This window comes from Dendrobates tinctorius, unplaced genomic scaffold (assembly GCF_039654945.1).
Source record: "Dendrobates tinctorius isolate UK_male_01 unplaced genomic scaffold, ASM3965494v1 ptg000177l, whole genome shotgun sequence".
Lineage (NCBI taxonomy): Eukaryota > Metazoa > Chordata > Amphibia > Anura > Dendrobatidae > Dendrobates > Dendrobates tinctorius.
Genome location: NW_027361844.1, coordinates 4,208,164 through 4,228,680, shown reverse-complemented (window position 1 = coordinate 4,228,680; position 20,517 = coordinate 4,208,164). Strand labels below are relative to the sequence as shown.

Below are 20,517 nucleotides of genomic sequence, written 5' to 3'. Positions count from 1 at the left end.
CATTTAATCATTTTTATGATACAATAATCAAGATATTTAGATAGAACATAATATATATTTATTGGAATACAACTTCAGAACATAAAAAACTGTAATAAATTGTAAATATGTAATACACTATGTAATATCAATTACATATACAGTATATATATTGTGTGTGTGTATATATATATATATATATATATATATATATATATATATATAACACTATGTATAAACTATGTAAGAGGCAAAAAACAGTTTTCAACAAAAACATACTAAATAACATTTGTGCAGTCTATGAATTTGTCCTAAGAAATAGAATTGCCTCCATCAGATCCTCTTTCATAGATGATCTCAGATCTGACCTAATCATTTTAAGGCAAGAGAACAACCTCTCTACACTAACTTGGGTTGGCGGCAAAGCCGTAACCACATGGGCAACATCTCTAACAATTTCCGGGTATAAAGGAATTGCCTCATGCACAGTCAGTTTTGATGAACGGTTGAATTTTTCTATTTCTTTGAGAGCAAGTGAAACATTTTGCTGAAATATGGTCAATCTGCTTGCTATAGGAGACGGAGTGAAATCTTTTTCCTTGCGGCAACACTTTGCCTGCGCCATATCATCCAAATACTTGTCAAAGTCAAACTCCTCATCTGATGAGGATGAAGATATGGCAGCAGTAGCACTGTCAGGACCCAAGTCCTCTTGCACCTTGGCAGTCCTCCTGTAGGCCACTCATCCTAACTGCTACCTCAGTCAGAGCTTCTTTTCCTTTAGTAAGCTGTTGATCATCCTGCAATATACGATGACTTTTGTCCACATAAACAGATGCCAGAAAAATTTTATTTTCCAATAGCTGTGTCTCTCTCCGTTTCATTGAAGCAGAAATGTCATCTGCGATTAAACCTCCTCTTTGGGACAGGAAAAATAGCAAGTTCTTCCACTCCCTTATGAAAATGCCAGGAGTTAAATCCTCAGCTTGTAATTTTTTAGTCACGGTAAATGGGTGATTAAGCAATTCCTTCAATTCCGCCACCTGTGCCCATTGACCTTCATTTAGGGTTACCTCAGGGTTCGCCATATCTATAAGAAATGGTTTTATTTCAAGCAATCGCTCAATCATTAAATAAATGCTGGCCCACCGAGTGGCTTGATCGACAATTGCCCCTTTCCCAGCACGTCTCTTCAAGAAGGAATCAATTTTAGGGGTTCTGGCGGCAATAACCAATTTCCTCACTTTTCCAATCAGATTTCCAGCATGTCCCTCTTGCAGACTATCTCTTATTGCCAGCTGCAACGTGTGCACAAGACAGCGCATGTGATGAATATGAAAGTGTTTTGAAGCAGCTTCAACAAGATCATCTATTTCTACAGTATAATTTTGCTGTTCTTCTGTTGTAATATCTGTTTGTTCCTCAGTTACATGAACAGCACTGTGGCCTTCCATCTCAAACATACTGAATCCTAAATTTTCTTCTAGCTGTTGTTCATTACTCTCAATCATCAGTTTAATTGTACTTATCATGTTTGAAGCATTGTCCGTTACAATAGCAAGAACCTGTTCTTTTTGAGTTCGTAATCTTGCAGAACTTTTTCCACTAAGGCCTGGAGAAACTGGCTGCTGTGATGAGCTTTAGTATCTTTTACTGCCAGTGTCTTGGTAACAATTTCTTTGTTGTCACAAACATATCGAACATTGATGGCAAAATAGTTCACTCTGTGACGTGTGCAGGCATCCATTTTAAGAAACATGAAGCATCTTTTTAAGATCTTCCTTTTGTTTAAGGGCTTCTTCAATCACTAATTTTCTAATACTTTCTCTTTCCAGAGAAATACCAATGGATGGACAGAGCAGATTTCTAATCTGCTTTTGCTATTGAAAACATTATCTATGAGCTCAAAAACCTTTCAGGTGATGCGGTTTTTTAAAAAGCTGATCTGCTTTTGCAGCTGAAAACCGTATCCTCAAAAACCCCAGCAAAAACGCTGTGTGAATGTAGCCTTAGATCAGGAATAGAACAGCCATATATAGGACTTTTCATAACTTTTCCAAATTCCTATGAAAAAATATTCAGCACATTCTGCATTGAACTACTGTACCCAATTTAATATATATTTTAGGAGTCGGAGTCGGTCCATTTTATACCGACTCCGACTCCACCAAAATGTTAACCGACTCTGACTCCACAGCCCTGGTGTTTCAGGAAAATGTCATGGGAAACATATCATGGGTAGAGGGAAGAATGGATTCAATTAAATTTCAAAAATTCTTGATGCAAACATAACACCATATGTAAAAAAGTTGAAGATGAAAGTGGATGGCTTCTACAAATGGATAATGCTCCTAAACACAAATAGACTACCTCAAGAGGCGCAAGATGAAAATTTTACAATGGCCCTCACAGTCCCCTGATCTGAACATCATTGAAAATCTGTGGCTAGACCTCAAAATAGTACAGCATGCAAGACGACCCAGGTATCTCACAGAACTGGAAGAATTTTCCAAGGATGAATGAAAATCTCTCAAACAAGAATTGAAAGACTCTTGTCATTTACAAGGGAGTGCTACTAGGTACTAATCATACAGGGTGCCCAAACTTGAGCATTAGCCCATTTTCCTTTTTCTAATTTTTAGAAAGTAAAAGATGAAAAAATGTACAGTATATACATATATTTTGCATAAAATACAAAGGAATGTTTCATGTTTAACTTTAGGCCTTTTAGAGATCATTTCATCTTCAACTTAATTGTTCACAATAACATTAATTTTGACCAGGGGTGCCCAAACTTTTACATGCCACTGTACAGTATATGATCAAACAGAAGCTAATAGGTTCTTTTCTGATCATATATCAAGCACCACTCAGGCAAGATTGCAGGTCTCGGCAACAGAAGATAAAATTAATTGTGAAAGATTCTCTAAAAAGGAATATGCCAACCTCTCGTCTTCTTGTATTCATTTATTTTCCTAAGAAGTTCCGGTGAAACAATGCGTACTGCCTTTTCCAACACATCCAGGTTATCCTCGGATAATTGGTCATTTTTCTCCAGGTAACTCAAAACCTCAAGGAATTTCTGTAAAGGTATGGTAAGTGATAAAATTATGAAATAAGAAGTAACTATTCAACAAATATACTAATGAACGGGTTTGCTGGTTCTTCTTGCCTATTGCTGCAACAGAGTGAGAGGTGTCAGAGAACCCTTTTACTGTTGACAGTGAAAACATGAATATTCATAGATTAGAAGCACAAACCAAATATTAAACCTCTTATGGTTTCATTTCATTACCACATTTGCTTTGAAGCACACAATCTTCAACTACCTCAAAAATACTAAGCACAGAATATTGGAGTCTGCATTAATCCAATATTTATGAGAGATATATTTTTGGTGTTGTAGCAAAGGGACGCAAATAACGCCTTCACTCGCATCACCATAAGGCCATTCTAACCCCACCAACTTACTGTCAGCCCGATCGATGGTGCTATCCATACCACGTTTCATCTCTATACAAAGATAAAATCATGATAAGAAACAGAACGACAATATCTACCACCTGGGAACTCCAGTGGTGAAGATATACTGAAAGTTAGGGTTCTCAAAAAATTCTAACAGACCTACCACATCCTACAACCAGCCCACATAGAGCGCAGGAAAAATATGCACCGATCATTACTGCAATATTTTGTAAGCAGAATGAACAAATCAACAGCAGGTCAAGAATTGATCAGAAGAGAGATGGAGCCCCCATCTTGGCTTTAAGCCGAGCTCCTGGCTGCGATTCCCAAGACGTACCATATGTCAAAGGTTAGGAACCCCTATCCAATCATCGTGTAAGGATATGTCAAAGATTGTGAAGAGGTCAATAGCTCTGTTCCTCTTGCCCTGTAAACCGCACCTTGAAGCCATAATCTACCTGTAACGGATGTCCAATTGGCCAGTACAAACAACTAGTGGTGACAGCTAGTGGATACATTTTGCTATTGTGAAGTTGGCAGTGACCGTATCGTGGTATACATATATATATATTCCATGAGCTGGAATCGGAGGTGTATATACCATATGCTTACTGCGAGTTCCCCAATAACCGGCCTAGTAGTGGAAGAAGCCGCGGCCTTGTCCATCATTTGTCAGTCAATTACGTAATTGTCCTGAGAATTTGAGGGAGCTGAGTCATGCCTTCTGAAATATTGGTGGCAGTGGTGGGATCTGTGTGAACCCCCCCACGTTGAATGTTATAGTTGACAATAGGCCGTCAATATGTTGTTCCCAAACAACCTCCTGAATGATCCAACTCCTACAAAATGAAATTATTTAGTAAAAAGACAAATGCTCTTTAACGGATGAGTAATCAAGCTCTAGTACAATTATTACCTTGCCTTCCTCATACTTCTTTGGAATATCTAAGAGGAATAATATAGTCCTTAGGTCATCAGAGGTGATGTTTTCATAAAGCTGAAAAAGCATTTGCCTGAGGTGGTAAAACAAAAAAAATTATCATTACATAAACATACTAAAGGTTAGATAAAAAAAAAAAAAGAAAAAACAAAAAGATAAAATAGGGTAAAATCACCAGATTAATAATATGATAATTAAAAAATGTTTTTGTGAGTATACAAGGGGAGTCAGGAGGTTCTATAAGGTTATAGGGAATGCATAACAGACGCTGAATAAGGTGATATTTTTAGCTGCTATGTCACAAAACTGGTGACAGGTTCCCTTTAAGGATAAATATATCTCACATGATTAAGGTTGAGGCTATGTACCCACGTTGCAAAAATGCTGCGAAAATATCAACATTTCGGTACTCCTGCCGCGGGTAAAACGCATGCGAATTCACATGCGTTTTTCCCGCGGAAAACAAGCGTTGTGCAAGCGATTAGCATTGCTTGGAAATAGGATGTTAAAAATAATAAAAAAATAAAAAATATTGTATTCTCACCTTCCGACAGCCCTCGATCCCCCGATCTGCTCTGCAGCGCTCCCGGCATCTTCCGGTCCGAGTAATGCTTTGCGCGAAGGGCCTGAGATGACGTCACGCACGCGAGAGCGCGACGTCATCAGCGGTCATTCGGGCAAAGCATTACTGGGATCGGAAGATGCCGGGAGCGTGGTGAGAGGTGGGAAGGACTTCGGGGGCCGGCGGAAGGTGATTATATCACAATTTTTTTATTTTTTATTCTATTTTTTACAGGTTTATGGTACACAGGGCCTGGAGGAGAATCTCATCTCCTCCAGGCCCTGGGTACCATCCGCACATGATCCGCTTACTTTGCGCATGGTGGGTATAGCCACATGCGGAAAGTAAGCGGATCAATGCATTCCTATGGGTGCAGAATTGCCGCGATTCCGCAAAAAGAATGGGCATGCTGCGGATTTTTCCGCTATGAGATTCCGCAGCGGAAAAATCTGCAGCATTAGTACAGCATGTGCGGAATCCCATAGGATTGCATGGGATGCGTTTTCGCGGTGATTCCGCAGCAGAAAAACGCTGCGAAAACGCAAAAACAACGCAACGTGTGCACACAGCCTAACAGGCAGAGAAACATTGGTATATTTGATAACCACAACATTTAGGCTAAGTTCATACATAGCGGAATTCACCGCGGAAGTTACCGCGAGAATTCCGGAATTCCATTCAGCAGGAAAAACGCATTTTAAATTCCAGCGATTTTCCCGCGGAAAAACTAGCGATTTGCAAGCGTAATTAGCTTGCAGAATGCTAGCGTTTTCCAAGCGATCTGTAGCATCGCTTAGAGGACTGACAGTTTGCTCACACTCGTCAAATATAGTGTTTGACTAGTGTGACCAACTTTTTACTATTGAGGCTGCCTATGCAGCGTCAGTAGTAAAAAGATCTAATGTTAAAAATAATTTTTAAAAAATTAAAAAATCGGGTTATATTCATCTTCTGACGTCCCGCGCAGCGTCCCCAGGCCTCCGCGATACTACGACAGGTCCTATATTCCCAGTGATGCATTGCAGCAATGACCTTTGATAGCATCGCGAGATGCAAAGTCAGCAAAGGTCATCGCAATGCATTACTGGGAACGGGAGCTGCCGCGTGTATTGATGAAGCCTGGGGACGCTTGCGCGGGACGTCGATAGGTGAATATAACCCGATTATTTTATTTTGATTCAGTTTTTTACAGGAATATGGTACCCACAGCCCGGAGGACACTCTCCTCTCCTCCAGACCATGGGTACCATCCGCAAATGTTCTGCTTACTTTTTGCATGGTAGGCACAGCCACATGCGGAAAGTAAGCAGAACAAATCATTCCTATGTGAGCGGAATTGCCGCGATTCCGCAAATTAATGAGCATGCTGCAGATTTTTCCGCGATGTGATTCCGCCGCGGGAAAATCTGCAGCATTAGCACAGCATTGCAGAATCCCACAGGATTGCATACGATGCTGTTTTTTTGCGTTTTCGCTGCAAAATCGCGCGGTAAAAACCGCCGCGAAAACGTGAAAAAACCTGAACGTGTGAACGCACCCTTAGGGTGTATGCACACGTAAGCGGTTTTTTTGTGCTTTTACCGGCAAAAACGCTTAAATGCTTACAAGAAGCATCTCATTCATTTTAATGAATTCTGCACTTTTTGTACATATTGATGTTTTTTTCCGCGAAAAAAACGCATTGCGGTAAAAAACGCAGCATGCTCATTAATTTCGCGGAAAAATCCGCATTTCTAACTATATTCTATGAGACTGGGGATGCTCCGGAAAAAAACGCATAAAAAATGCGCAAAAATCGCACAAAAACCGCACGGAAAACGTGCGGAAAAAAACGTGCTTTCCTGGGAAGGAGTCAGCTTTTTAATCAGGAATTTTCTGCATACGTGGGTACATAGCCTTACTGGTACCGTGCTTGCATTCCACAAAGGTAATGTAGTAAGCACACTACCATTTATCTGCACACATTGATCTTTTTAATTTACAGTTTACACTATGGAGCACCATGCTCTTTTTTATTTTTCTAATAAATTTAAGGTTTTGTTGAAGACCTGGAGATATGCTTAATGGGATTGTCCGAAATTAATAAAAAATGACGTGGTATGATAAATGGCATAAAATACAAGCCTGATTTACCAGCTAAATACCCAGCTGCTACAGTGAACCCAACAGTCTTTTGTTTTTTCAACTACTGTGATGACATATATATGACAGCTACAGCCAATTACTAGCCTCAGCAATCAATCGGCTGCAGCTTTCACATCACGGTGAACATTAATTTCTGTGACACAGCTAATGGGGTTTATCCACGAACAAAAGTACATTTTAATCAATAGATCTTTGAATAATAATAAGTTTCACAACTGGATGTGTTAAAAAAAATGTCCCTGTGCTGAGATAATCTTATAAATGTGCCCCTGCTGTGTACTGTGTAATGGCTGTGTTTGACCGTGCAGGAACATCGTCTGATCATACCACAGCTCCTGGGCAGGGGACGAGACAAATAGAGGATATAGACAGGACAGCATGGGATCACAAATGATTTATTCAGGTAAAACATTGCTTAAAAACAGGGAAATGTTTTGCCTCATAAAAAGAACCAGCTGTGATCCCCTGCTGTCTTCTCTGCATCCTCTCTTTTGCTTCCTCCCCTGCCCAGGAGCTGTGGTATGATCACACCATGTCCCTGTACGGTGAGACACAGCCATTACACAGTACACAGCAGGGCACATTTATCCGATTTTCGGATCGGATTCGACAATGCATGTCTATGGGGACGAGAAAAAATGGGAGTAAAAACGGACCCGATGTGTGAGTTGCGATAAAAATCGCACCAAAAGCCGGCAATTTTTTTTCCTAAACACTGTAAAATCACAGTGTCCAGTTAAATAAAGCAACGAATTAATAGATATAGACACATTAAATAAATAAATATATATATATATATTTTATACATGTTATAGAAACACATTAATATATATATTTCTAGTTCATACAGTTCTTAATTGCAGAATAGCCGCTGACACATTAGCCGGCTTTTGTATAACATTCTCCTGCCCGACATGAAATGACACATGGTTTACATATAGTTAACCATTTCATTTCATGTTTTTTATTTTATGTCTATCACTATTAATTATATGAGGGCTTGTGGGTTAAATTTTGGGCTTGTAGGGGTTCATTTAAGGGGTTAATCCGTTGTATTAATTTGCGGAGACTCCCGCTGACGTCACTGAGGCTGCAGGGAGTCCCCGTAATTTAATACAACGAATTAACCCCTTAAATGAACCCCTACAAGCCCAAAATTTAACCCACAAGCCCTCATATAATTAATAGTGATAGACATAAAATAAAAAACATGAAATGAAATGGTTAACTATATGTAAACCATGTGTCATTTCATGTCGGGCAGGAGAATGTTATACAAAAGCCGGCTAATGTGTCAGCGGCTATTCTGCAATTAAGAACTGTATGAACTAGAAATATATATATTAATGTGTCTCTATAACATGTATAAAATATATATATATATTTATTTAATGTGTCTATATCTATTAATTAGTTTGTGTGGGGAAACCTGTCATTAGGCTCCATTACATGTCCATTTTGCTTTCCTGTGAGAAAATCTTGCCAGACGGATGTCAAAAGGATGCTTACATGCGATTATAATCGCATCAATGAAGATAAATCGCATCAAAAAAGCATCACTGGTTAAGATACCTTTGTGCGATTTCGGACCGTTAAAATGGGACCGATTTTTTATTCGTTGTGTGTGACTCCAGCCTTAGGCCTCTTTCACATTTCAGTTTTTTGCATCAGTTCAAATCCGCCAAAAAGTCAGACAAGCGGATCCGTTGTTAACTGATGTGAACGGATGGCACAGGATCCGTTTTCAGACGGATCCTGAAAATGAGGAAATTTAAAGGAACCGCTAGCCGGGAAAGGACCTGAAAATGAGGAAATTTAAGGAAAAATGAGGAAATTTAAAGGAACCGCTGGCCGGGAAAAGACCTGAAAATGAGGAAATTTAAGGAAAAATGAGGAAATTTAAAGGAACCGCTGGCCGGGAAAAGACTGAAAATGAGGAAATTTAAAGGAACCGCTGGCCGGGGAGAGAGAGAGAGAGAAAATTGAGGATCCGTTTTTTTCAAAACCTGGCGGATTGTGACTGATTGTAAAAAAACTGAAGTGTGAAAGAGGCCTTACACAGAGCAATGATTGAAACCGTGATGGCGCCACCACTGAGACTGGAAGTCACAACATTGCCAGGGGGAATAAGGGTATGTGCACACGTAGTGAAATCTGCTGCGTTTCCCCAGCGGTTTTGGCTCTGCGGAAACGCAGCAGATTCTGCTGCGTTGTACAGTACCTTTATTTTCAATGAAAAAAAAAAAAACGCAGTGCACATGCTGCAGGTTTTTCCGCGCGGTTTTGCTGCGGTTTACAATGCGCAGCATGTCAATTGTTTGGTGCAGAAACGCTGCAGTTTTACACCTCATCCATTTTGTCCTGCGGATTTACCTGCAGTTTTCTCTCCAAAATCCGCACACCCAAAAAACTACGTGTGCACATAGCCTAAGAACTCTCCAACGAGGGCGACGCATGGTGTCGGAACGCTATTATCCTGCAGATTAATCCAATAACTGCAGGTTAGTAGCGTTTATTTTACATGACAGGCTCCTTTTAAGAAAAGTCAAAAACACCTGGAAACATGACATCTTTCTGTCCTATTCTTTCAATTTGTTATGAATTCTAACCTGAAAACCTTGGTTAGCATACGTTACTATACGTGTAATGTGTAGGTGCACATTCACACTATGGCCATTAAGGCAAATATCGCCTAAAATAAAAACAATGAATAGTTTCCCAAATTGAGGCATTAGATGCAGTATGTGAGTTTAGACTACAACTGTGATAATCATGGCAGTCATCAAACTTAGACAGATGCAATTATAATCAAGAGGGCAAGCAATGACAGATTAAATTGTATTTTTTTATCGTATGTTTTACAAAAAAAATAATAAAATAATAAAACCATGTTCTTTAATCCCTTCTAGTCGCTGCCAGTTTTGTACTTTCTGACAGAGCCCCATTTTTTTAATGTGGGAATTACTTTGGAATGTGTTTCTATAAACAAGTGATTCTGAGACTGTTTAGGTTTTTTCTTTTTTCTGTGTCCCATTGACATACATTTACTCCTAACATATAGTACACTCTGTATTGCCTTTATTAAGATATTGTAAGGTTACAAAAATGATTGGACATCAAAATTCCGATTTCAATGCACTTAAAACAGTTATACCACACCAAATAGTAAATTAATAACATTAGTCATATATTACTTTACAGTAGCATCATATTTTAACTAAACTCCGATTCATGACAGCTTTTAAGTCAAAAAATGGTGTAGAGCGCTTTGAAAAGTGGCAAAAATTTTGAACAAAGTGAGAATCTGTGGGGGGCGTGGTTATGCAGCTGAGGAGAGAGGACGCACGTCGGGAGAGCTCCTGAAATCCTGCACCCATCCTGCAGATAGACCCCTGCTACTGCGGCATACCTGCCAGTTTCGGGAACCCCTGGACACCGGGATGCTCCTGGACCCTCGCGGGAGGACGCAAAACGGCTCTGGTGAGCTGACGGCTGAGGAGGTCGGGGCGGGCGGCGGGGTCTGCGTGAGGCGGCGGCCATCTTAGACGCGCGCTTTGTCAATGAGCGTTGCGGCGTCAGACCCCACCGCTGCAACGCTACCCGGGCAGTGAACACGCATCCTGAGAACTTGAGGGGGCACGCGGTGAGTGCTCTGGAAGATTGGGCCCCGCGCTCCCCCCGCTGACAAATCACTTCTTCACCCGCTGGCGCCATTACTATGGGGGCCTCTGGATCCCCCCCCCTGCTGCTGTCTCTGCGGGCACTGTGAATCCCCCTGGCCACAAGAAATCCTATTGACTCAGCACCAGGCATTATCTTCACAATTTCACGTGGCCCTTCTGCTTTGAGCTATTACTGGGACATAATCATCACATACTGTAATAGCCCTGCTGTGTTTATAATTTGGAGCGGGGAATCCCCGGAGTATATAATTCTAGTCACCTTGCTGTGCCATATTGCTATTGATAATGAATCGCTCTAAGGGGTCAGGAGCAGATGAAAAATTAAAAGTTTGCTAGATCTGATCCCTCTGATACAGCACGGTCCCTCAGAAATAATCCCTCACAAGCTCAGCGTAAAAACCGTCCCTCTGGGGGTGAGTAGGGAGCGAGCAGGAAGAATTGACCCTCAAACAGGCGTCCAAACAGTTGATGCAGGCCATCTCCTTAACCAGGACATCCCTGACTGGGAAAATAGAGGATGTATACACTGAGGTGGGGTGTCTTCGGCAAGAGAAACAGGCCATGAGGGGGCGCATTATGGAAGTGGAGACAAGGGTGTCCCAGATAGAGGACACCATTACACCTATGGAGGCCAAGCTAACAAAAGTGGCAGGCTCTATGAATGCCTGGAGGCATAAAGCGGACAACCTGGAGAATAGAATGCGACGGAATAATATCTGTGTCATTGATCTGCTGGAATGCTTGGAAGGTCAGCATCCTAAGCAATTTTTGGAAGGCTAGCTAAAAGCTTCTCTGGAGGATGAATTCTCTCCAATGTTCGCCGTTGAAAGGGCTCACAGGGTCCCTACAAAACCCCTTCCTCCGGGAGCCCCACCTCGACACTTCCTGGCACATCTCCTCAACTGTAAAGACAGGGATGCTATTCTACGTCTTGCATGGCAAAAAAGTCAACAATGCCTCGATCTTTCCGAATTTTTCTATGGAACTTCAGAAACAGCGGCATAGTTCATTGAAATCAAGAAGCGGCTCAGAGAGAAGAACGTCATGTATTCAATGATTTATACGGCTCGGCTCTGGATTGTTCACGAGGGTTCTTCCGTGTTTTTTACGGATCCAGCGGAAGCAGATGAGTGGCTACGGTCCCATAAAGGGTCTTCTGCAAAGGAATCCTAATGCACTTACTGCTAACCAGAATTCTTTTACTAATGGTTTAACCCCTTAACCCCCAAGGGTGGTTTGCACGTTCATGACCGAGCCAATTTTTACAATTCTGACCACTGTCCCTTTATGAGGTAATAACTCTGAAACACTTCCATGGATCCCGGTGATTCTGACATCGTTTTCTCGTGACATATTGTACTTCATGTTAGTGGTAAAATTTAATTCAAATACGTTGCGTTTATTTGTGAAAAAAACGGAAATTTGGCGAAAATTTTGAAAATTTTGCAATTTTCCAACTTTGAATGTTTATGCTCTTAAATCATAGAGATATATCACACAAAAAACTTAATAAATAACATTTCACACATGTTTACTTAACATCAGCACAATTTTGGAACCAAAATTTTTTTTTGTTAGGAAGTTATAAGGGTTAAAAGTTGACCAGCGATTTCTCATTTTTGCAATACCATTTTATTTTTACGGACCACATCACATTTGAAGTCACTTTGAGGGGTCTATATGATAGAAAATACCCAAAAGTGACACCATTCTAAAAACTGCACCCCTCAAGGTGCTCAAAAACCATACTCAAGAAGTTTATTAACCCTTCAGGTGCGTCACAGAAATTTTTTGAATGTTTAAAAAAAATGAACATTTAACTTTTTTTCACAAAAAAATTACTTCAGGTCCAATTTTTTTTTATTTTCCAAGGGTAACAGAAGAAATTGGACAGCAAAAGTTATTGTGCAATTTCTCCTGAGTACGCTGATACCTGATATGTGGGGGTGAACCACTGTTTCGGCGCATGGCAGAGCTCAGAAGGGAAGAAGCGCCGTCTGACTTTTTCAATGCAAAATTGGCTGGAATTCAGATCGGACGCCATGTCACGTTTGGAGAGCCCCTGATGTAACTAAACAGTGGAAACCCCCCACAAGTAACCCCATTTTGGAAAGTAGACCCCCCAAGGAACTTATCTAGATATGTGGTGAGAACTTTGAACCCACAAGGGCTTCACAGAAGTTTATAACGTACAGCCGTACAATTAAAAATCATATTTTTTCCACAAAAATGATCTTTTCACCCCCAATTTTTATTTTCCCAAGGGTAACAGGACCCTAAAAGTTATTGTGCAATTTGTCCTGAGTACGCTGATACCCCATATGTGGGTGTAAACGACTATTTGGGCGCATGGCACAGCTCAGAAGGGAAGCAGCGCCATTTGACTTTTTTGGCTGGAATTGAGATCGGACACCATGTTGCGTTTGGAAAGCCTCTGATGTACCAAAACAGTGGAAACCCCCCACAAATGACACCATTTTGGAAACTAGACCCCCCCCCCCCAAGGAACTTATCTAGATGTATGGTGAGAACTTTTAACCCCCAAGGGCTTCATAGAAGTTTATAACGTATAGCCGTACAATTAAAAAATCATATTTTTCCACAAAAATGATCTTTTCACCCTCAATTTTTATTTTTCCAAGGGTAAGAGGACCCCAAAAGTTATTGTACAATTTGTCCTGAGTACGCTGATACCCCATATGTGGGGGTAAACCACTATTTGGGCGCATGGCAGAGCTCGGAAGGGAAGCAGCGCAATTTGAATTTTTTGGCTGGAATTGGACGCCATGCCGCGTTTGGAAAGGCCCTGATGTGCCTAAACAGTGGAAACCCCCCACAAATAACACCATTTTGGAAACTAGACCCCCACCCAAGGAACTTATCTAGATGTGTGGTGAGCACTTTGAACCCCCAAGGGCTTCACAGAAGTTTATAATGCCCGGGCATGAAAATAAAAAAATCATATTTTTTCCACAAACATGATCTTTTAGTCCCCAATTTTTTTATTTTCCCAAGGGTAACAGGAGAAATTGGACCCCAAAAGTTGTTGTCCAATTTGTTTTGAGTACGCTGATACCCCATATGTGGGAGAAAACTACTGTATGGGCACACATCGGGGCTCGGAAGGGAACTAGTGACATTTTGGAATGCAGACTTTGATGGAATGGTTTGCGGGTGTCATGTCGCGTTTGGAGAGCCTCTGATGTGCCTAAACTGTTGAAACTCCCCACAAGTGACCCCATTTTGGAAACTAGACTCCCCCATGGAACTTATCTAGATGTGTGGTGAGCACTTTGAACCCCCAAGTGCTTCACAGAAGTTTATAACGCCCGGGCGTGAAAATACAAAAATCATATTTTTTTTCACAAAAAATGATATTTTTGCCCCCAATTTTATTATTTTCCTAAGGGTAACAGGAGAAATTGGACCCCAAAAGTTGTTTTGCAATTTGTCCTGAGTAGGCTGATACACCAAATGTGGGGGTAAAACACATATGCAGAGCTTGGAACGGAAGGAGCACCATTTGACTTTTTCAACGCAGAATTAGCTGGAATTGAGATCAGATGCCATGTTGCGTTTGTAGAGCACCTGATGTGCCCAAACAGTGGAAACCCCCCCAATTCTAACTCCAACCCTAACCCCAACACACCCCTAACCCTAATCTCAGCCCTAACCCTAGCCCTAACCCTAATGGGAAAATGGAAATACATTTTTTTAATTTTATTATTTTTCCCTAACTAAGGGGGTGATAACGGGGGGTTTGATTTACTATTTATGGCGGGTTTTTATTTTTGGCAGCTGTCATACGCTAAAAGACGCTTTTTATTGTAAAAATAGTTTTTGCCATCACCACATTTTGAGAGCTATAATTTTTCCGTATTTTGACCCACCAAGTCATGTGAGGTCTTATTTTTTTTCGGGCAAGTGACATTTTTTGATCGCTTTTTATTCCGATTTTTTAGACGCAGAATGAACAAAAACCAGCATTTCAAGAATTTCTTTTGAGGGGTGCGTTTACACCGTTCCGCGTGCGGTAAAATTGATAAGGCGGTTTTATTCTTCGGGTCAGTACGGTTACAGCGATACCTCATTTATGTCTTTTTTTATGGTTTGGCGCTTTGATGCAATGAAAACAATTTTATATAAAAAATAGTTATTTTTGCATTGCTTTATTCTGCGAGCTATAACTTTTTTATTTTTTCGCTGATGATGCTGTGTGGTGGCTTGTTTTTTGCGGGACAAGATGACGTTTTCAGCGGTACCATGGTTATTTATATGCGTCTTTTTTATCGAGTGATATTGCACTTTTTGTTCGGCGGTATGATGATAAAGCTTTATTTTTTGCTTTATTTTTTATTTCTATTTTTTAAGGGGTTCACTAATGGGACAGTTTTATAGGGCGGGTCGTTACGGACGCGGCGATACCAAATATGTGTACTTTTGTTTTGTTTTTTATTTCCAAAAAATGAATTTATTATGGAATATTTTTTTTCAAATTTATATAGCGATTTTTTAGAAATTATTTTTACACTTTTTTTTTTTTTTTAACTTTATTACAATGTCCCGGGGGGACATAACTCATGTGACAGATCGCTGATCTGTCACAGGCAGTACAGAAGGCTTCCTCGTGCCTGTGCTTTGCAGGCACTGAAGAAGCCAGTTCCCTGCAGGCCCCCGTAGGTTCCCGCAGCCATTTTGAATCCGTGACCTGCAGGGAAAGCGACCCCCGCAGTGGCGCTGCACATTGCGCCGCTGCAGGGGTCGCAGGGAAGCACGGAGGGAGCCCCCTCCCTCCCGATGCTTCCCTAAACCCCCGGTACACTGCGATCGTGTTTGATCGCAGTGTTCCAGGGGTTAACGTGTCGGGGGCGGTCCCTGACCGCCCCTGACACATAGTGCCGGGTGTCAGCTGTGATAATTAGCTGATACCCGGCCGCAATCAGCGGCGCTCACCACGTGAGCGCCGCTGATCGCTATGTCGTACTATCCCGTCCCTGGGAATTAAGTCCCAGGGCACATGGACGGGATACTACATCTCTCTCCTCGCTACTTCTCCGCTTCTCCCCTCGGCAAATCTCTTCACTGGCTCCCATTCCCTCAGCGTATCCAGTTCAAATTACTAATACTGACCTACAAGGCCATCTATAACCTGTCTCCCCCATATGTCTCTGAACTAATCTCCCGATACCTTCCCTCACGTAATCTCCGGTCCTCCCAAGACCTCCTTCTCTCCTCCACACTTATTCGCTCCTCACCCAGCCGCCTCCAAGACTTCTCCCGAATAGCCCCTATTCTCTGGAATTCTTTGCCCCAACAAATCCGACTATCAATCACATTTGGATCCTTCAGAGGGAACCTGAAAACCCACCTCTTCAAGAAAGCCTACAGCCTGCGATGACCCCGCTACCTCCTTCTCTCTCACCACTACCGGTGATATCACCTCAACCAACACCGGAACTTCTGCAACCCACCAACCTACTGTCTCCTTCCCCACCATCCTGTAGCATGTAAGCCCGGAAGGGCAGGGTCCTCTCTCCCCTCTGTATCAGTATGTCATTGCTAGTTTGTTTACTGTAAGTGATACTGTATCTGTAATTTGTATGTTTCCCCTTCTCATGTACAGCACCATGGAATCAATGGTGCGATTTAAATAAATAATAATAATAATGATACGTCATGTGACAGAAAGGGGTTAATTGGGGCTTTTTCCGCAGGCGTCCAGTTTACCAACAATATCGGACACTGAGCTCAGTGATGGAATCCCCTTGTTTGCTTCATGATAGGAGCGTGGGACGTTGCTCCTATATTGTTTGGTTCTTATTCTGTTTTCTCTTTCACAATAGTTTTAATTGTTATTTAGGTAGAAGACACAGCCAACGGCAATCTTGTTTTCTATGTGATGACTCTAAATTTTAGTCGAGTAATAATGTGCACCATATCCAGATGAGTAAACATGGGGTCTGAAATAATATGCATGACCTGGAATGTGAGGGGTATTAAAACCCCCCAGAAGAAAATCAAGGTATTTTCGCAGATTAGACAATATCATCCTCACATTGTGGCCTTGGTGGAGACGCACCTGACCAGAGATACAGCTCGGTGCATACAGAAACCGTGGGCACAATGGTTTATCTACGCATTCCATACTTGTTATTCGAGAGGGGTTTCACTACTGATACATAGAGACGTTAGGTGGGAGGCCAGGGAGGCCCGGAGGGATCCTGAGGGTCGTTTTGCTTTTGTATATGCACTGATTAATTCTGAGAAAAATGTCATATTATGTGTTTATAACCCCCCTCCCCCCGGCTAATGTGTCAATTCTCCAGAAGGCGATGAGTTTTGCCCTAAATTACCAGGATGCAGATGTCATATGCATGGGAGATTTTAATCTTGTCATGAATTATTGCCTTGATAGACTGAGATTGGGTGATGGGATACAGGGGGAGACCCCCACACCGGCTACATCCCAACTGTCACAGTTCATGGAGGGTAGTGGATGGTTGGATTTGTGGAGGGTGCGACACCCTGAGGCGAAAGAGTATACTTGTCACTCATCCACTAAGCACTCCCTGTCGCGTATAGATGACATATTCGGATCCAGTGGTCTGGCGATGTGAGTGGATAATATAGAGCATGGCAGTAGAGGGATCTCGGACCATAGCCCGGTCATTCTTAAACTTAAATATGGGCAGCTAAATAATGGGATGGTATGGAAGCTGAACCCCTTCTGGTTGAAGTTGGTGGAATCTCCCGATAGAACAATCGATCAGTTGCATTGCTTCATCTCGTCCCACCCAGAACCCCGGAATATTAATTTATTTTGGGAGGCCCTTAAGGCATATTTGAGGGGTTGCTTATCCTCTACGATCTCTAATATCAAGCGGGTAACCTCGAGGGAGGATGATGAGATGGAGCGACGATTGAAAGATTCGGAGGCTGCATACATATCTAACCAAACAAGTGGCAATAGGGTTGAGTGGCTGGCTACTCAAAGCTTATATACCCAGCATATAGACACTAAGTCTAAGCGTAAAGTATTTTTTGCCCGTCAGTCCTATTTTGAATTAGGGAACCAGGCAAGTAAATTTTTGGCCTATCTGGTGTGTCAACATAATACTTCTGATACAATATTGCAGAGTCGCAAACCGGATGGTACATTGGTGTCTTTAAACTGAAGAAATACTGGGCTGCTTTCATTATTACTACAGGTCATTCTATAATTCTAAAAGTGTGCTGATGGTTTGGGATGTTTGGATTACCTGTCAGACATAACATTTCCCACATTAATTCCTGCCCAGCGAGCCTTTATGGACGCCGAGTTTACTTTGGAGGAGATAGAGAACGCCATGACGGACATGGCCTCTGGGAAGGCTCCTGAGCCGGATGGGTTTCCCATTGAATTATACAGGAAATATCAGGATATACTGGCGCCACTTCTGTTAAGGGTGTTTCAGGGGATTTGGGGGGGGGAATCTATGCCGGAGTCCTTTTACGAGGCAAATATAATAGTGCCTAGGAAGGAGGGGAAGGACCCTTTGGAATGTGGATCTTATCGCCCCATATCATTAATGAATGTGGACTATAAGATTTTTATTAAGGTCCTGGCCACCAGATTGAACTCAATTATATTGGACCTTATACACCCTGACCAGACCGGCTTTTTTGCCTGGTAAGAGCACCTCCATTAATATCAGGCAAGTCCAATCGGTGGTCCAATATAGCTCCCTGATGCCAGACAATAAATGGGCACTGGCATCGCTTGATACGGCCAAGGCCTTTGACTCCCTTGAGTGGCCTTTCCTCTCCGCATGTCTGCAGAGATATGGCTTTGGTGATAAGTTTCTAAAATGGGTCAATGTGCTATATATGAAACCCAAAGCCCGTATTATTGTAAAAAATTCCATATCTGAGTCCTTTTCATTACAAAGGGGGACTCGTCAGGGGTGCCCCCTTTCCCTGGCCCTTTTTGCCCTTGCGATCGAGGCATTGGCAATTCGCATAAGGTCTTCCCCTGATGTTAAGGGTATAGATATAGCGGGCCATGTGAACACCATAGGCTTATGTGCTGATGATATGGTGATATTTATAGATTGGGCGGAGGAAACATTGACACAAGTGATTGCCACCATTGATAGATTTAGTAATTATTTAGATAGATTTAGATTATTATTATTATTATTTATTATTATTAAATATTCAGGCCTATATATAAATTGGGAAAAATCTGCCCTGTTACCCCTCTCCCATGCCCCGATGCCCCTACTTGGGACTCGCTCCTTGCTGTCTATTGTATCTAGCTTTAAATATCTGGGTGTACACATATCTCAATGCAGTACGCTTGACTTACAACATAACATCCACCCACTGTTGGAATTGGTTAAAGTTAAAATTGCAACCTGGAGTAAACTTCCACTATCTGTAGCCGGAAGCATTAACTTGATCGAAATGATATTGCTCCCTAAGCTCAGCTATTCCCTTCAGCACAATGCTGCAATGGTACCCAAATCCTTCTTTGCGAATTTGAATTACCAAATTACGTCTTTTATATGGGGAAAAACTAGACCCAAACTAAGGTTGTCCACCCTGCAGAGACCTAAAAAAAGGGAGTTGGGGCGGCGTTACCAGATTTTTTCCTATATTATCTGGCTGGGCAGGCTAAAGCCCTAAGTAAATGGTTGCTGGGTAATTATCTCCCCAATTCTGAAAACCACCTGCTTCATGCCACGCGAGCTGATTGCCCACTGGGTTTCCTGGAGTTGGAAAAAAATCAATGTCCCTCGTCTGTTGCCACTGCTCCGACTGTTTCGGTCAGTATGGAGGCAAATTAAGAAAGTAATTGGATTTAAGGACATTATAGCTGAAATGCTCTTGTGGAATAATAATTATCTTTTGGAACTACTAAACCACCCATGCACTGAATTTTGGATTCAACATGATGTCTCCTCGATAGGTGATTTGTATGATCATGGAACCTTGATGTCTTTTGAACAATTACAGGTTAAACATGGTGTCCCGAGATCCCAATTCTTCCGCTACTTGCAGTTGAGGTCGGCCTTTCAGTCACACATGAGGTATGTGGACGTAAGCAATGCTATTTCGTCTCTGCCTCTCATAGGAATCCTTAATTCGCAGGGTCCCCAGGGCCTTATCTCCTCTTTGTATATATACATGCTGTCAGTAGGAGCGGAATCTGCCATAAATTCTATTAAGGGGAAGTGGGAAAGGCTCATCCCCGATGCACAGGGAGAGGAGTAGGAAGAAATTGTGGAGTATCCAATTGGGGTGTCTCCATCTATTAATAATAGAATGACACAGTTATATATCACTAGATTATGGCCCGATGCTGTCGCATCGGGAGGATGCGATAGCATCACACCTCTTGCCATGTTAACCCTCAACACACACACACTCCTCTCACCTTTCACCATCTCCACTCACGTCCAATCACTCTTTCACTCCGTCTCTCATACTCACGCCGTCATCGCTGCTGCTCCACGATCCCTGACATCTTCTTCCGCCGGCGCCATCCTGGATCCAGACGTTGTCCACGCCGGCGACATGTTCTTGCGGCGACGCCATCTTGAGTATCGTGAAATCCCGCGTGAACATGTCTCACGAGTTTTCGCCGACGCCATTTTGGATCCCGACGTCGTCCTCGCCGGCGACATGTTCTTGCGGCGACGCCATCTTGAGTATCGCGGGATTTCGCCGATCCAAAATAGCGTCGCCGCAGGAACATGTCG

The 20,517-nt window shown here is 42.1% G+C and overlaps 1 protein-coding gene across 3 annotated transcripts in view; it reads right to left on the bottom strand.

Annotated features, from left to right (window-relative positions):
* Nucleotides 1-20,517, bottom strand: part of CASP10 (caspase 10) — a 121,886-nt gene that overhangs the window by 63,882 nt on the left and 37,487 nt on the right. For all 3 annotated transcript variants that reach the window (XM_073551480.1, XM_073551481.1, XM_073551479.1), the window contains exons 3-4: nucleotides 4,361-4,457; nucleotides 2,926-3,061 (exon numbers count right to left, since the gene is read on the bottom strand). In XM_073551480.1, coding sequence (XP_073407581.1) covers nucleotides 2,926-3,061; nucleotides 4,361-4,457 — 233 coding nt within the window. The remainder of the gene's footprint in view (nucleotides 1-2,925; nucleotides 3,062-4,360; nucleotides 4,458-20,517) is intronic.